The sequence below is a fragment of the Chionomys nivalis genome, chromosome 15, assembly GCF_950005125.1.
Source record: "Chionomys nivalis chromosome 15, mChiNiv1.1, whole genome shotgun sequence".
NCBI lineage: Eukaryota > Metazoa > Chordata > Mammalia > Rodentia > Cricetidae > Chionomys > Chionomys nivalis.
This window is the reverse complement of record NC_080100.1, coordinates 28271682-28284941: the sequence shown is the minus strand read 5'-3', so window position 1 is coordinate 28284941 and position 13260 is coordinate 28271682. Positions and strand designations below refer to the sequence as shown.

At 41.1% G+C, this 13260-nt stretch overlaps 1 protein-coding gene across 4 annotated transcripts in view; it reads right to left on the bottom strand.

Moving 5' to 3' along the window:
- Nnt (nicotinamide nucleotide transhydrogenase) overlaps positions 1–13260 on the bottom strand; it is an 87446-nt gene that overhangs the window by 56326 nt on the left and 17860 nt on the right. For all 4 annotated transcript variants that reach the window (XM_057789984.1, XM_057789981.1, XM_057789983.1 and 1 more), the window contains exons 6-7: positions 10943–11031; positions 7120–7307 (exon numbers count right to left, since the gene is read on the bottom strand). In XM_057789984.1, the coding sequence (XP_057645967.1) occupies positions 7120–7307; positions 10943–11031 (277 nt within the window). The remainder of the gene's footprint in view (positions 1–7119; positions 7308–10942; positions 11032–13260) is intronic.

Below are 13260 nucleotides of genomic sequence, written 5' to 3'. Positions count from 1 at the left end.
CTGTTGTTTACATTCCCACATCAGTCGTACTTTGCTTTGGAAGCCTTAACAAACTAATATAATGTGACTTTATTCCTGGGCACACGGCTAGACATGAACTCCTAGCTTCCTTCACAGATGGCTCTGACCATGTTGACTGGTCTTAGCAAAAAAAAAAAAAAAAAAAAGTGGAAATAAGAGTGATATGTGACCCTCGCAGTGACAGTGACACAGCATACCCTTGATGTGTGACACCTCCCGTGCACACTCCTCAAAATAGAGACAGTGCCCAGAGTGACCCTCAGAGCTTCATTGTGGTGTAAGTGACACTTAGTCTGAATCCCCACAAGGTGGGGATCAGAGCTACCACCTGTCAATGTTAAGTAAGCAGAAAGTCGATTTCTACAATAACCAGTTTTACGCACTTGGACTAATGTGTTATAGCAATAATTGCGGATTGAGGGCCAGACCCCTAACAAGAAATAATGGGGCCGATAGAAGGGACTGGGGATTCAGAACTGCTGGTCATAGGACAAGACGTCAATAGTCGCCCTATCCTGGAAGCGGTCTCACCTCCCAAGCCTCAGCTCAGGGAGAGGCAGGGAAAGGAAAGAAAGACTTCTCCATCTTGCAATACACTGTTAGAGAAACGACAGACCAAACCAGAAGATAACTTCGTGGCATAAATTTTCCTAACAGAACATTTGTCGAATGTGGTTCAGCAATTCATGAAGTGTGTCATACACACCCTAAGAAATCAAGACTGACAAACAGCAACAGAAAACTCCAGAATTCTGGCAGCCTCCATCTGATGACAAGTGACCCTATCTGTGTTGAAAGCTACCCAGAGGTATGTAGACAGCCTGTGGTTACTAATCCTTGATGTTGTAACATAGAAGTATTCCTCTCTGTCTTTCAAAATTCCCAAAAATGAGTGGTAGTGTGGAAGCAATATTTTAAAATTCCATAGAGTCCTAAAATACATGGAAGGGAGGGGAGCATGAAATATGAATCAGACAGTCAGGAAGAAGTAATATGCTCTCCAAAACATTGGGAGTCACTGACCTACATGGTATGGTTTTGACTCCTAAAATCATAGTGTGCACTGAGAAGACATGCTGAACGATAAACTCTTCTAACATTTGAAAAAGGTACAGTTGTCAAAATAAAAATTAACTCAGTGGAATTCCATGGCAAGTGTCAGTTATTGTTGTAATATTCTCCTGCCTAAAATCCCAAGTCCAAAAACCATCTCGTTGGACTATTCAAGTCTATGAATGATGCTTTAATAGATATATATATTGGCAGCATCAGATGCAGAATGGATGTAGACTTTCCAAAAGGCTGCAACATCTTAGGCTGAGTCCTATCAGAGGAGAACAACTCCTTCCCAACTCTTTTCCAGTTGTGAAGGATGTATCTGTCCTGTGACAAGGACATTTTATAGATCCTACCCAGTGTAAACACACAAAAAAATACTACTACCTAATTGAGATTAAGTCTAAGAACAAATCCAAACATACATGGCCTAAGACATTACAGTCTATAATCAGTGAATATCTTTCTTCCTGACGAGACACTTCACAATCCTGAACGCACCCTCCACTACTTTCTGGTTCCAGTGCCTGAAAGGTCTAGCTAGCCACTTCAAACTGCAGACTGGGCATGTGTCTTAGTTTTGAATAATTTTAAAAAGCTAAGTTTCCAGTCTTAAATTAACTTCCACAATGTTCTTACAACAACAAAAAAAAAATTGAGCCAACAATGTTCTGTCCAGCTTGCTTCAGATAGCTTGAAAAGTGACCATGCCAATCAAGACCTAACAAAGATATCCAGAATCATGAGTTGAGCAATATTTGATGAGCCACTATTGTGTATGAAGCACTGGGCCAAGCACTGGCCATGACAGAGATGATGGGACACTTGTCCTGTGCTCACAGGAAGACAGGACAATGAAGGGCAGATGGGACTAAACACTGCCGTGACGTGACATACTGGCAAGGTGCTACGAGTGCAGAGAAATTAGTAGCTACTGCTCGGCAAGTTGTGGCAGGCACTGTGGGAGAGGTGGCAACTGAATAAGGTAGGGCTTCAGAAGGCAAGAAAGAGCAGGGATGGGGCATCCAAGTGACAAAGTAATGCGTGAGAAGTCATGAAAGTGTCTTAGATTATTAGAGGTGATAACCAGCCAGTGTGACTGAAAGCAGACACGAGTTAGACGTAAGTTTAGCATGAAACCCAAAAGCTAAATTTGGACAAAAAAAAAAAAAAAAACACGCAAATGGAAGGCAATATGCACATCACCAAGGATATAAACTTTAGAACATGGGTAACTGGGAGCAGGGAGCTATGGTCTAACCTTGACCCGTCTAGCTGCCTAACAGTGAGGGGAACTTGAGTAGACCAAGACATAGTCACCATTATTAAATAAAATCTTAAACTTTCCAGGAGCTATGGGTCATTAAATTGAAAAGAGCAAGACCTAATACAGGGAAGAACAGGAAAGCTATATAATCAGTCTTCATGAATTTTAATTATTTTGTGTGTGTGTGTGTGTTGTATTTGCATGTTCATGTACATATGTGTTGTATACAAGCATGTGTGAATGTGCGCCTGTGGGTGCATGCACTCAGGCATGGGAGGAGGCCGTACATGGAGACCAGGGGTCAACATCAGGTGTGTTTCTCTACAGCTCTCCACCGCACTTTAATCTTTTGAGACAGGGTCTCTCACTGAACCTGGAGCCACATTTAGCTGGACTGATTTGCCAGCAATCCCCCAGGATACACCTCTGTCTGACCTGCTTCAGTGCTGAAGATACATGAATATGTCACCACGCCTGGCTTGTACGCCAGTGTCCGGAATCTAGACTCGGGTCCTCACACCTGCATGGCAGACATTTCTCCTGCTAAGCAATCTCCACAGCCCCGGTCACAAACTTTTAATTGGGTTATCATCAGGAACGATTTTCAATGTAAATGAAGTTGTTTCTGCCACAGTAAACCTGGCAAGGGCAAGATGAGGAGCTTGGCTACTTTCTCCTCTGCACTCAGCACCACTTGCACTATAAGTAGCCTATCCCAAAGCTACTAGCATTAAGTAAAATTCTCACCTTTATTCCATCACCTACCCCAGTAAAGGAAGCATAACAATTACCTCATTCCACAACTATTTCAGTCTATAAACAATAAATACTAATTAAGTGCTCTCTCTCTCTCTCTCTCTCTAATTTGCAGGATTTAAAACCGCCAGCTCTTTGAGGGTAGGTTCTGGGACAATGTACTGACCACAAACTTGCTACAAGTTTCATGGCTTCAGAAATGCAATAGGAAATGCAATGAGCCGGGCGGTGGTGGCGCATGCCTTTAATCCCAGCACTTGGGTGGCAGATGCAGGCAGATCTCTGTGAGTTCGAGGTCAGCCTGATCTACAAGAGCTAGTTCCAGGACAGGCTCTCAAAGCTACAGAGAAAGACTGTCTCAAAAAAAAAAAAAAAAAAAAGCAATGAAACAGAGTAGCAACACCTCCTTAGCTAGTATTCAAGATTATCACACAATTAACCTCATACTCAAATACACCGTAGAAGCCACTGGTAAATAAACAATGGCCGTTGATAATCTTGTTGTCCCAGCACTTAGGAGGCTGAAGCAGGAGGATCACAAATTCAAGGCCTATCTGGCCTATACAGCAAGACCCTGTCTCAAAACAAGCTGGGCAGGTAGGCCTGAAGATCAGTATGCTTACCTAAGAGGTCCTGAGTTCTATCACTCATAGTTTTATAATCAATAACAAAGCTATGCGCTATGTCAAAATTACAGTCGTTTCTTTATTAGGAGTTTGAGTTGATTAATGCTAGCTAGCTTCCTGTCTAAATCATTCACTCCATGAGTAAAGGTTTCAGCGCCCTCTACTGGCCACTTGCTACATACTCGTCAGTTCCTTCTTTCTCCAGGGTGCAGGGGCTCCTAAGACAGATGATGACCACAGCACGGGTCCCCTAATTTCTTCTTAGGAGTCACCGTCACAAAGAGGGGAATCCTGAGGTGCTCTCCTGACACTGCTTGTGTGTGACTCCCATCCTAGATGACAGATTCCACACACGCTATCCTGATGGCTTCTGATCTGCATCCGTGACACATGCTCAAACATCAGCCTCATTTCTACACTCAGAGATGCGCCCATGGGCTGAATCTTTATCACCCTCCTGCCTATCTGCTTCGCATAACAGCACTCTGGTGGGATGGTAGCATCTGGAGAAACCACCTCACCTATCCTTTGTATAAACAGAAGTCATTAAAAAAAATAATAATATAAATGAATTTTGGCTTGGAATAAGAAAAGAACTTCCAGCAGTTCCTGAATAGTCCTAAACAAACGTTTGCCGTTTTCCACTATGCACTATGTATGCAAAGCCATACTCTCAGAACTGATGACCACGAAATGAAAATATCAATCAACTATGAAACACTACTGGACATGCTCTAGGCTCCGTAGTGTGGAATATTCAGCCCAAATAGCATTCGTTATGTAAAATGAACGAGCATATCCAGCTCATTAGTATGTAAACTTGCCTTCATCTTAATAAACGTTAAAATTACATAGACGCAAAAATTGCTTAAAAATAAATTTCTTTCTGCTCTATTACCAGTAAATGTTTGATTACTATACTTATATACCTAGGTTCATTAGGAGAAAAAAATTTAAGTGTTGATATAAATAAGAGAGGTCCCTGAGTAGAATCAAACACTAGCAACTTTGTACTCTTTAAGTTCTCTTTGGTACATTTTCCTTTGGGAGGCAGGAAAAAAAATTAAAGGCAACATGGTATTTATTGTTCAAGAGCAGAAACAAAGGATGGGGAAAGATGTAAGAAAACACAAGATGAAAAAGAGCTTCACTCTATAATCTACCCATACCAAACTACTATTTATTGATCAATAAGTGCTCATTGGTTTGACATTATGAATTCAGAACAGACGGTCCAGTGCAGCTTATATAGGGTCTCCTTGACTAATGGCCACACCCTAACTCTCAGCTGCAAGCCCACCAGAAACCACTCTCCTGCCATCAGAAACTCCTAAGGGTCTCGTGCTCAGAGCAGCTGCAAAACAAGTTGTTTGCTCGGAGCAGCTGCAAGCGTAGGAAAACAAGTTGTCTACTTTGGCAGGCAAGGGGTCACAGGAAATTCAGGGTCTGGGGTCCACAGTCCCCAACATGTATACACATAAACACCTTCTCATATGGAAACATTATCATCAAAATATTAGTCATGATGATCTCTGATGGAATTTCTGACTTGTTTTTAATTCTTTTGATTTTTTTAGTGCTTTTTGACAACAAAAACATTTCTTAAAAAGAACAGAAACAAATTAAATCAAAAACTTAGTAAAGACACAACTTAAAAATAGAATGCTGTACATAGAAAATAACCTATGATATGAACACAATTATATGAAAATACACTGGAAGAAATCATGTGATGTTATTAATGACTTCTGTACCTAAGGGCTACCGTGAGTTTTGTATGTGCTTTTTCATTTTTCTAGTACTTTTGTTACACACAAAAAAAAGAAAATCTTCACTTAAAGCCAAATGCGTGCAATGGTGTCTGACTTTCTCCACCTGAAATCACCGTAAACAGTGAAACTGGTCTCTTTACCCCTGAGTCACAGCTTCTGTAACTGCTTCTTAGTGGCTGTTGTATGTTCTGGGGGCCAATACAGTTACCACCTTGGCGGAGAACAAGAAAGCTCAGTTGGTGGCGATTGACCACAACATAGACCCTAGTGAGTTGGTACCCTGTGTTGTAAGATGTTGGTCTCCTACTGCATCATCAAAGGCAAGACGGGGCTGTGGAGGCTGGTCCACAAGAAGACATGGATGTGCACCACTGTTTCCTTCACTCAGGTTGACTTGGAAGACAAGGGTTCCCTGGCTAAGCTGGTGGAAGCTATTAGGTCCAATTACAACAACAGATGGGATGAGATCCACTGCCGCTGGGGAGGCAACATCCTGGGTCCTTGTTGTGGGAAAATCTTTTTGTACACTGTGAAGATGTGTCATTGTGATTGGGTTAGTAAAAAGTCTAATGGCCAGAACCTAGGCAGGAGAGGATAGGCAGGACTTCCAGGCAGAGAGGACTCTGGGAAGAAGAAAGACGAGACACCGGCAAGATTTCCTTGAAGAAGTTGGGCAAATGATACAGAGCAGAGATAACCGTGTCATATGGCAGAATGTAGATTAATGTTATAAAAGCTAGCTGGGGAAAAGCCTAAGCTAAGGTCAAGCTTTCATAATTAATAATAAGTCTCTGAGTCAATATTTGCAGGCTGGCGGTCTCAACAAGAAAGTACCTACTGCAGGTACTAAATCTGTGACTCGCATTGCCAAGCTGGAAGAGGCAAAGGCCAAAGACCTCACCACTAAACTAGGTTAAATGTTCACTGCTGAGTTTTCTGTCCATGAACATAATTACAAAGTTATCTTCCATCTAAAAAAAAAAATTATTTAAAAAAAGAAAAGAAAAAATTCAAACGCTAAACATTTATTCATCCTTGAACTGGTTGTGTGCATGTGTATGTTGTGGGTGTGGTGTGTTTTATCAACTTAATACCAGCTGAAGTTATCTGAGAAGAGGGAACCACAATTGGGAAAATGCCTCCATGAGATGGTGGCGCACGCCTTTAATCCCACACTTGGGAGGCAGAGGCAGGCAGATCTCTGTGAGTTCCAGGTCAACCTGGTCTACATAGTGAGTTCCAGGACAGCTACAGCTGTTACACAGAGAAGCCCTGTCTAGAAAGTTTAAAAAAAAAATAGTGATTTGTGTGGAAGGGCCCAGCTGATTGTGGGTGGTGCCACCCCTGAGAATGTGGTCCTATGTTTCACACAAAAGCAGGCTAGCAATCTTGAGGAACAAGCCAGTAAGCAGAACTCCTCAGTGGCCTCTGCTTCAGTGCCTGCCTGTGGGTTCCTACCCTGAATTCAATCTGTAAGTATCACCTTAAACCCTTTCCTCCCCAAGTTGCTTTTGGTCGTGGCATTTCATCACAGCAATAGAAACCTAACAGCCCTCATTTTAATTTTCAAAATAGCATTTGTAAAAGCACCTTACAGACAGCCATTTACCCAGCAGCGTACCTGGGATCAGCGCTGTGCTGATAAGGATGTCCACTTCCTTGCACTGCTGAGCAAAGAGCTTCATTTCGGCCTCAATGAACTCTTTGGACATCTCTTTCGCATAGCCTCCTTGGCCCTCACCAGATTCCTTCAAGTCCACCTCCAAGGGTTCAGCACCAAGAGACTTGAACTGTTCCAGAGCTGCAGCTCTGGGGTGTTGAAGGGGAAACAGCAATTAATCAGACCCTGATCCATACATCAAAATCCTCATTTACATAGACACTTTAAGTCAGTGGTTCTCAACCTTCCTAATGCTGCAATCCTCTAATACGGTTCCTCATGTGGTGACCCACAACTATAAAATTATTTCATTGCTACATCATAACTTTAATTTTGCTATTGTTATAAATCATAATGTAAATATTTTTGGAAATAGAGTTTTGCCAAGGGGGTCATGGCCCACAAGTTGAAAACCAGTGCTTTAAGTAAACCCTACATAGTCAAAAGTTTATTTTGCTATCTTTGGCTTGACTGTTTCAATGAGTATTTAGACATAGGCAATTCTTACATACTTTTTCTTAGGGGGAAAAAGAAGAATCCCAACTTCTATTTAAACTAAAAGAAGAATGTCAGTATTGTTAATATCAGTTATGTTACATGTTATGGTCCTTTTGGTCCCAGTATTGACAATGATATGATTTGATATACATTGAGATTTGGCATCATTCACATCATACAAGTTGAGGCTTTTCATTTACAAATGTTCTGAGTTTGTTCTCATTGTGAGATTGTCCCACATAAATGATTTTTATTAGAAATACTTTATAATGTGATTTTGTGGGTCTCAGTCCTCATAAATTCATAAACTTATTTTTTAAAAGCAAACAGATGTAGAGGTGCGTGCCTATAATTCCAGAATTAGAAGGAGGAAGCAGGAGGAGGATTAGGGCCTCAAAGAAAGTCTAAACCATAGGAATGAGACGGTGTCTCAAAAGGAAATAATTAATGGTAAAATGTGAAGAGCCAACATATTTAAATTTGGCAAAATATATTCAAATTAAAATAAATAAATGCCATGCTATCAACTATTCTGGTTGGAAAATGAAAGTGAAGATTTCAGTGGTGGAAATCAACCACAATAAATCTCACATCTCTCTCATAGCAGCAATCACCAGAGGTGCTTACTATAACTACAGTCATTAAAATATTTTATATAAAAAAATCTATTAAAACCAGGTGTGGTGGTTTGAAGGAAAATGCCCCCACATAATGCTCAGTGTCCTGTGCCGACCACCATGCCACCACTCTGTCCTAAAGGACTCTCATCCCTATGGAACCGTCAGCCCAATTCAACTCTTTCCTAAGTTGCTTTGGTCATGGTGTTTTAGCACAGCAACAATACCTAAGACACTAGAACTGGTGGTACACACACACGACACGCTGATGCATAAAGAACTCGCACAGACTGTGGCAGCATGCCCTGAACCTGCAGCAGTTCCAAACCAGACAGGGTCCCAGCACTGAGATGAAGTAGACAAGAGCTCTCGTCCCCCACTAAGAGGTTCTAACTAAGGGACTCTCACAGTGAAGCCTTAGAGTGGGTATACAGACCACACTCAAGGGCAGGCAGTAGATGCTAAAACAAAATGAACTCAAAGGTATTTTTGAGATGTTTTGGCTCATATTGTTTTGTTTGGGCATTTCCTACCTTATTAGTCTTTTGCATGTGTATTATGGCTTCTGATTTTGTGTTTTTATGGTGTGTGTTTCTGTCTGTCTGTGTCTGTGTGTGCATTTTTCATGCTCTTTCTTTGTTTCTTTTTTTATTATTTTCTTTTGTGTAGGAGTTGTTCATTTTGTTTCATTCTCGTTTGTTTGTCATTTTGATTTGCCTCTTAGAGAGAGAGAGAGAGAGAGAGAGAGAGAGAGAGAGGTAATGAAGTTGGAAGGATGGGTAGGTGGGGAGGATCTGAAAAGAGATGAAGGAGGGAAACCACAATCTGAATATATGTTTATGAAAAAAAAATCATTCTCAGTTAAAAGCGGAAATCATTAAATCTGCAGGAAAACAGACAAACTTGGGATGTATACTATTAAGTAAGGACAGAAAATCTCATGAAGAAAAAAATTAATAACCTTATGTTCTCCCTGAAATTCATACCATAGCCTATAATGTACACATGAATATGAATATATGCAAACAAATGGACACATGGGTATAGAATCACGCTTAGAAAGGAGAACAAGAATGGGCAGTACTTAGGTGATGAGGAAAGGTGGATGTAGGCAAAGGATACACACTTGAAAAAGGATGTAAAGGTAATTGTTTCTAGGCTTAACTCAGTCATGGTTTCTTTTTTATTACGCACAAGAAAATGTAATTGATAATAAAATTGCACAGCTTCAGAAGGGCCATTCTGATTGAATAAAAATTCAATGAGATGAATGGAGTTTGGGACTGGGTAAGTGTTTACTTGGGTTCCAACATTAATCAGGTGCATGTTTTTATTACATTGCAGTGTAATTCATTACATTTTGGTGATTTTTTTATATTAAGTAAATAAATCACAAATCAAAGTAGAATCTTAGTTACTTTTCAGTTGCTATGATAAGACACTATGATCAGGGCAACTCATAAAAGAAAGCATTTCATCTGGAGCTCACAGTTGCAGAGGGGTAGAGTCCATGACCACCATGGTGGGGAACATGGCATCAGGCGGGCAGGCATTGACACTGGAGCAGTAGCTGAGAGCTGACCGCACAGTGCACACACATGGGGCAGAGAGAATGCTAATGGTGTGGGCTTTTCAAACCTCAGAACATGCCCCGAGGAACACACCTCCTCCAAAAGGCCACGCCTCCTAATCCTTCCCAAACATGTCCACCAACTGGGGATCAAGTATTCAAACATACGAGCCTAGAAGGATCATTCACATTCAAACCACCTGAGCATACACAAGGCCTGATCTCCAGCACTGAAAAACAAACAAATAAAATTGGCAGTAGTATTACTATGCCAGTGCCCTCACTGATGATACATACCTATGTGTTTTGAACTGCCCCCCAAAATAGAACAACAAAATGATCATTGGACCTAATAAGCATTTAATAAATGCTAGTTATCTGGCATCTTTCTCAATGAAGAAGAATTATCATTAAACTTCCCTTTGCAAACAACCTAGGAAAAAGTTTTATGAACTGTTTTCAAGAAATACAGTGTACACAGAAAAGTAATTTCTCCTACATGTTCTATAATCTTCAGAGAAAAATAGTCAGCTCTCTCTTTACATCCAAAGCAGATGCCTTAGCCTAAATACTACAACTACAGTTCATGTGTCGCTACTCCTATGTAAGAAGTGATTTGAAGGCCCAGTCTATAGCTCAGTGGCAGAGCATTTACCCAGCATGTATGAGGACTGGGTACAATACCCAGTCTCACCAAATAAAAAAGCATTTGGAGGTTGTCACCAGTCAGTTCTAGCTACTTCCATGCAGTCAACACCAGGCATAGTCTCCTCCCAATGTACAGATTAACTTTGTGCACGCCACAAGCTGCAAGCTCACCAGAGACAACTCTGGCCCCACTGCCAACATACACAAAGAACTGTGACCTATTAATTTTCAATTGCTTTATTATTTCTGCTCTACTGAGGCAAAGCAATCCAATTTTTTTTCCAGTAAATAATGATTTTTTTCATCGAGCCAACTTTTAAAAATCAAAAGAAAATTCAGTTGGAAAGAGGAACCTCAAAAGCTTCCGTGAGCTATTATTATCTCTAATGTAATAGGCCCCATTTGAAACAAGCGTTTTTAGTTAAACATTAATTACTAGTTAAGTGTTCACCTTGTATCAAATCCTCGGACAACTGCGCCCATCGCTTTTGCTGCACCTGCAGAAGCGAGCCCAGCAACGCCACCGCCAACTATCAGGATCTGAGAAAAAAGAACAAGGAATGCTTTTCGTTTTGATTTGTCTTGGGTTTTGTTGCTGTTGTTGTTGTCATTGCTATTGTTGCTGCTGCTGCTGCTGTTTGGTTGTTTTGTCTTGTTTTTTTCAAGACAGGGCTTCTCTGTGTAGTCCTAGCTCTCCTGGACCTTGCTGTGTAGACCAGGCTGGCCTCAAACTCACCAAGATCCACCTGCCTCTGCCTCCCAAGTGCTGGAGCTAAAGGTGTACATCACCAGGGCTTGTCATGGAATGTTTTAAAACTTGTTACCAGATGATGGCGGAAGATCACCAGCTGGCAACTCCTGGTGCCTGGTACAGTTAGCATTCGATCAATGGTGTGAGCAGTGCTGCCGGTCACCACATGGATGGAGCAAAGCGTCTATCCTTCAGCTAAATCACCAGGGTTTTTTTAATTGATCAAAGAAACAGCCTTTGCCAGCGGCCAATAACTTTCCCTAAAAATTTCCTGGCAGTCAAAATCTCAGAGCAAGCACAATCAATGCCACACATGTTGAAGACTAACAAGTTCATTCTCACTGTACAGAAGCTACCACCAGAATGCCAGGATGGTATTCCAATTCCCTCTCCCTCTCCAAAGTCAAGATTTTCCTGGGTTCATAAAACACTGAAAAACATGTCAATGATGGGCACGATTTTGACAAAATATCCATACCAACTGCTATTTTGGGTCTAAATGCTTCTGAAGGCTTGGTAACCAAATACAGAACTGACGACCATCTTGAATGACACATATGTGAAATCTGGTGTAATATAAGTGAATCTCCCTAACCACAGGAGGATTAGAGCTGAGAGAACCCAAGAATCCCACAGAAACGTCAGTATCCTCGACCTGCACAGAAACACAGTAAAAACTGTGATACTTCTAGCCTTGACTTGGCTTTCCTGAGAAAAGAAGGCTTGTGTATCCCATAAATGGCTAGATGAAGGCAACACTCTGTTCCTGTAGTAACAAAAAAAATGTCACCCAGAGAAATAGGGAAGTCTGTAAATTCTCACCCGCCCATCAGGCCCACGGCTCCTTAAGAAGTCAAGGCAGGCAAAACTGTGTGCTCCAGTGACCTCCTAGGCAGTTCCTCAGAAGCCATGGCAATGGATGTTGATGAAGGTGGTTTGTTCAGAAGAAGAGAAAGGCCACCTCAGCAAACAAACATCAGGGTCTAAGCTCCAAAGCCCCATCCCTGTTCTACACAAAAGTTCCAGAAACACGTGAAAGAAAATATTAGTAACAAACGAGAATTTTAAAAATACAGGACTAGGCCAATTCTCCTGTCAAGAAATGGTTCAGATGCATGAAATCACTCTAACCATATTCTAAAAAAATAGGAGGGGTTGAAGGCCAGCATGAGCTACAGAGCAAAACAGTCTCTCAAAAGCGAAAAGAATTAAAAAGACACATGATTATCGTTAGGGGGGAGAAATCAAGAGATTTATTATGCAGCAAGATAACTAATAGGCTAGAAGATGGCTCGGTGCTTGCTGTACAAACACAAGGACCTGAGTTCAGCTCTGCAGCTCCCATGTAAAGAACCAGGCACAGGGAGGCACATCTGTCTGACCTGCAATAAAAGAACCTGTAGGGGTGGCCAGGTATCACCCAGTAAGACCTGTGTTTTCCACATCTTCTTGGATCACGCTCCACTTTGCTCATCATCACCCTCCAAAGCCTTCTTTCCCTAGAACATGCAAAATTCTTCTCCATTTCAGTATCTTTTATATGGCGTTTCCTTTGGCCAGCATCTTAAATCCCTAGTTTCAGAAGACAGGGGAGGCCTTCCTATCCCCTAGCTTAGGAAGTTAGTATGTTCTCATTACACATCATCTGGTTCCTTTTTATAACTATATTTCTATCAAATGTTTATCTGTGTTTTCCCATTCTCATCGTGCCCTGAACTGGAATGCAATATTCATGCAGCAAGGATGGCGTTTATCTTGTTCAGGCTTGTCCCTCACACCTAAACTGAGTACTCAACACATCAGATGTATCAAAATGATTTTAGTTCCTTCTAGACAAGTTAAAAAAAAACTCTATGTTTAAAAATAAATTTAAAATATTCAACATGATAAGCCTCACAGGATCTAATCCTTCAATTTTAGAAAATTACTTCTTACATCAAACCAAAGTTACTTAAGCTGAATTTATTTCTTAGTGACAGTTTATTTATTTGTATGCAAGGGGTGGGGAAGGGGGAAAG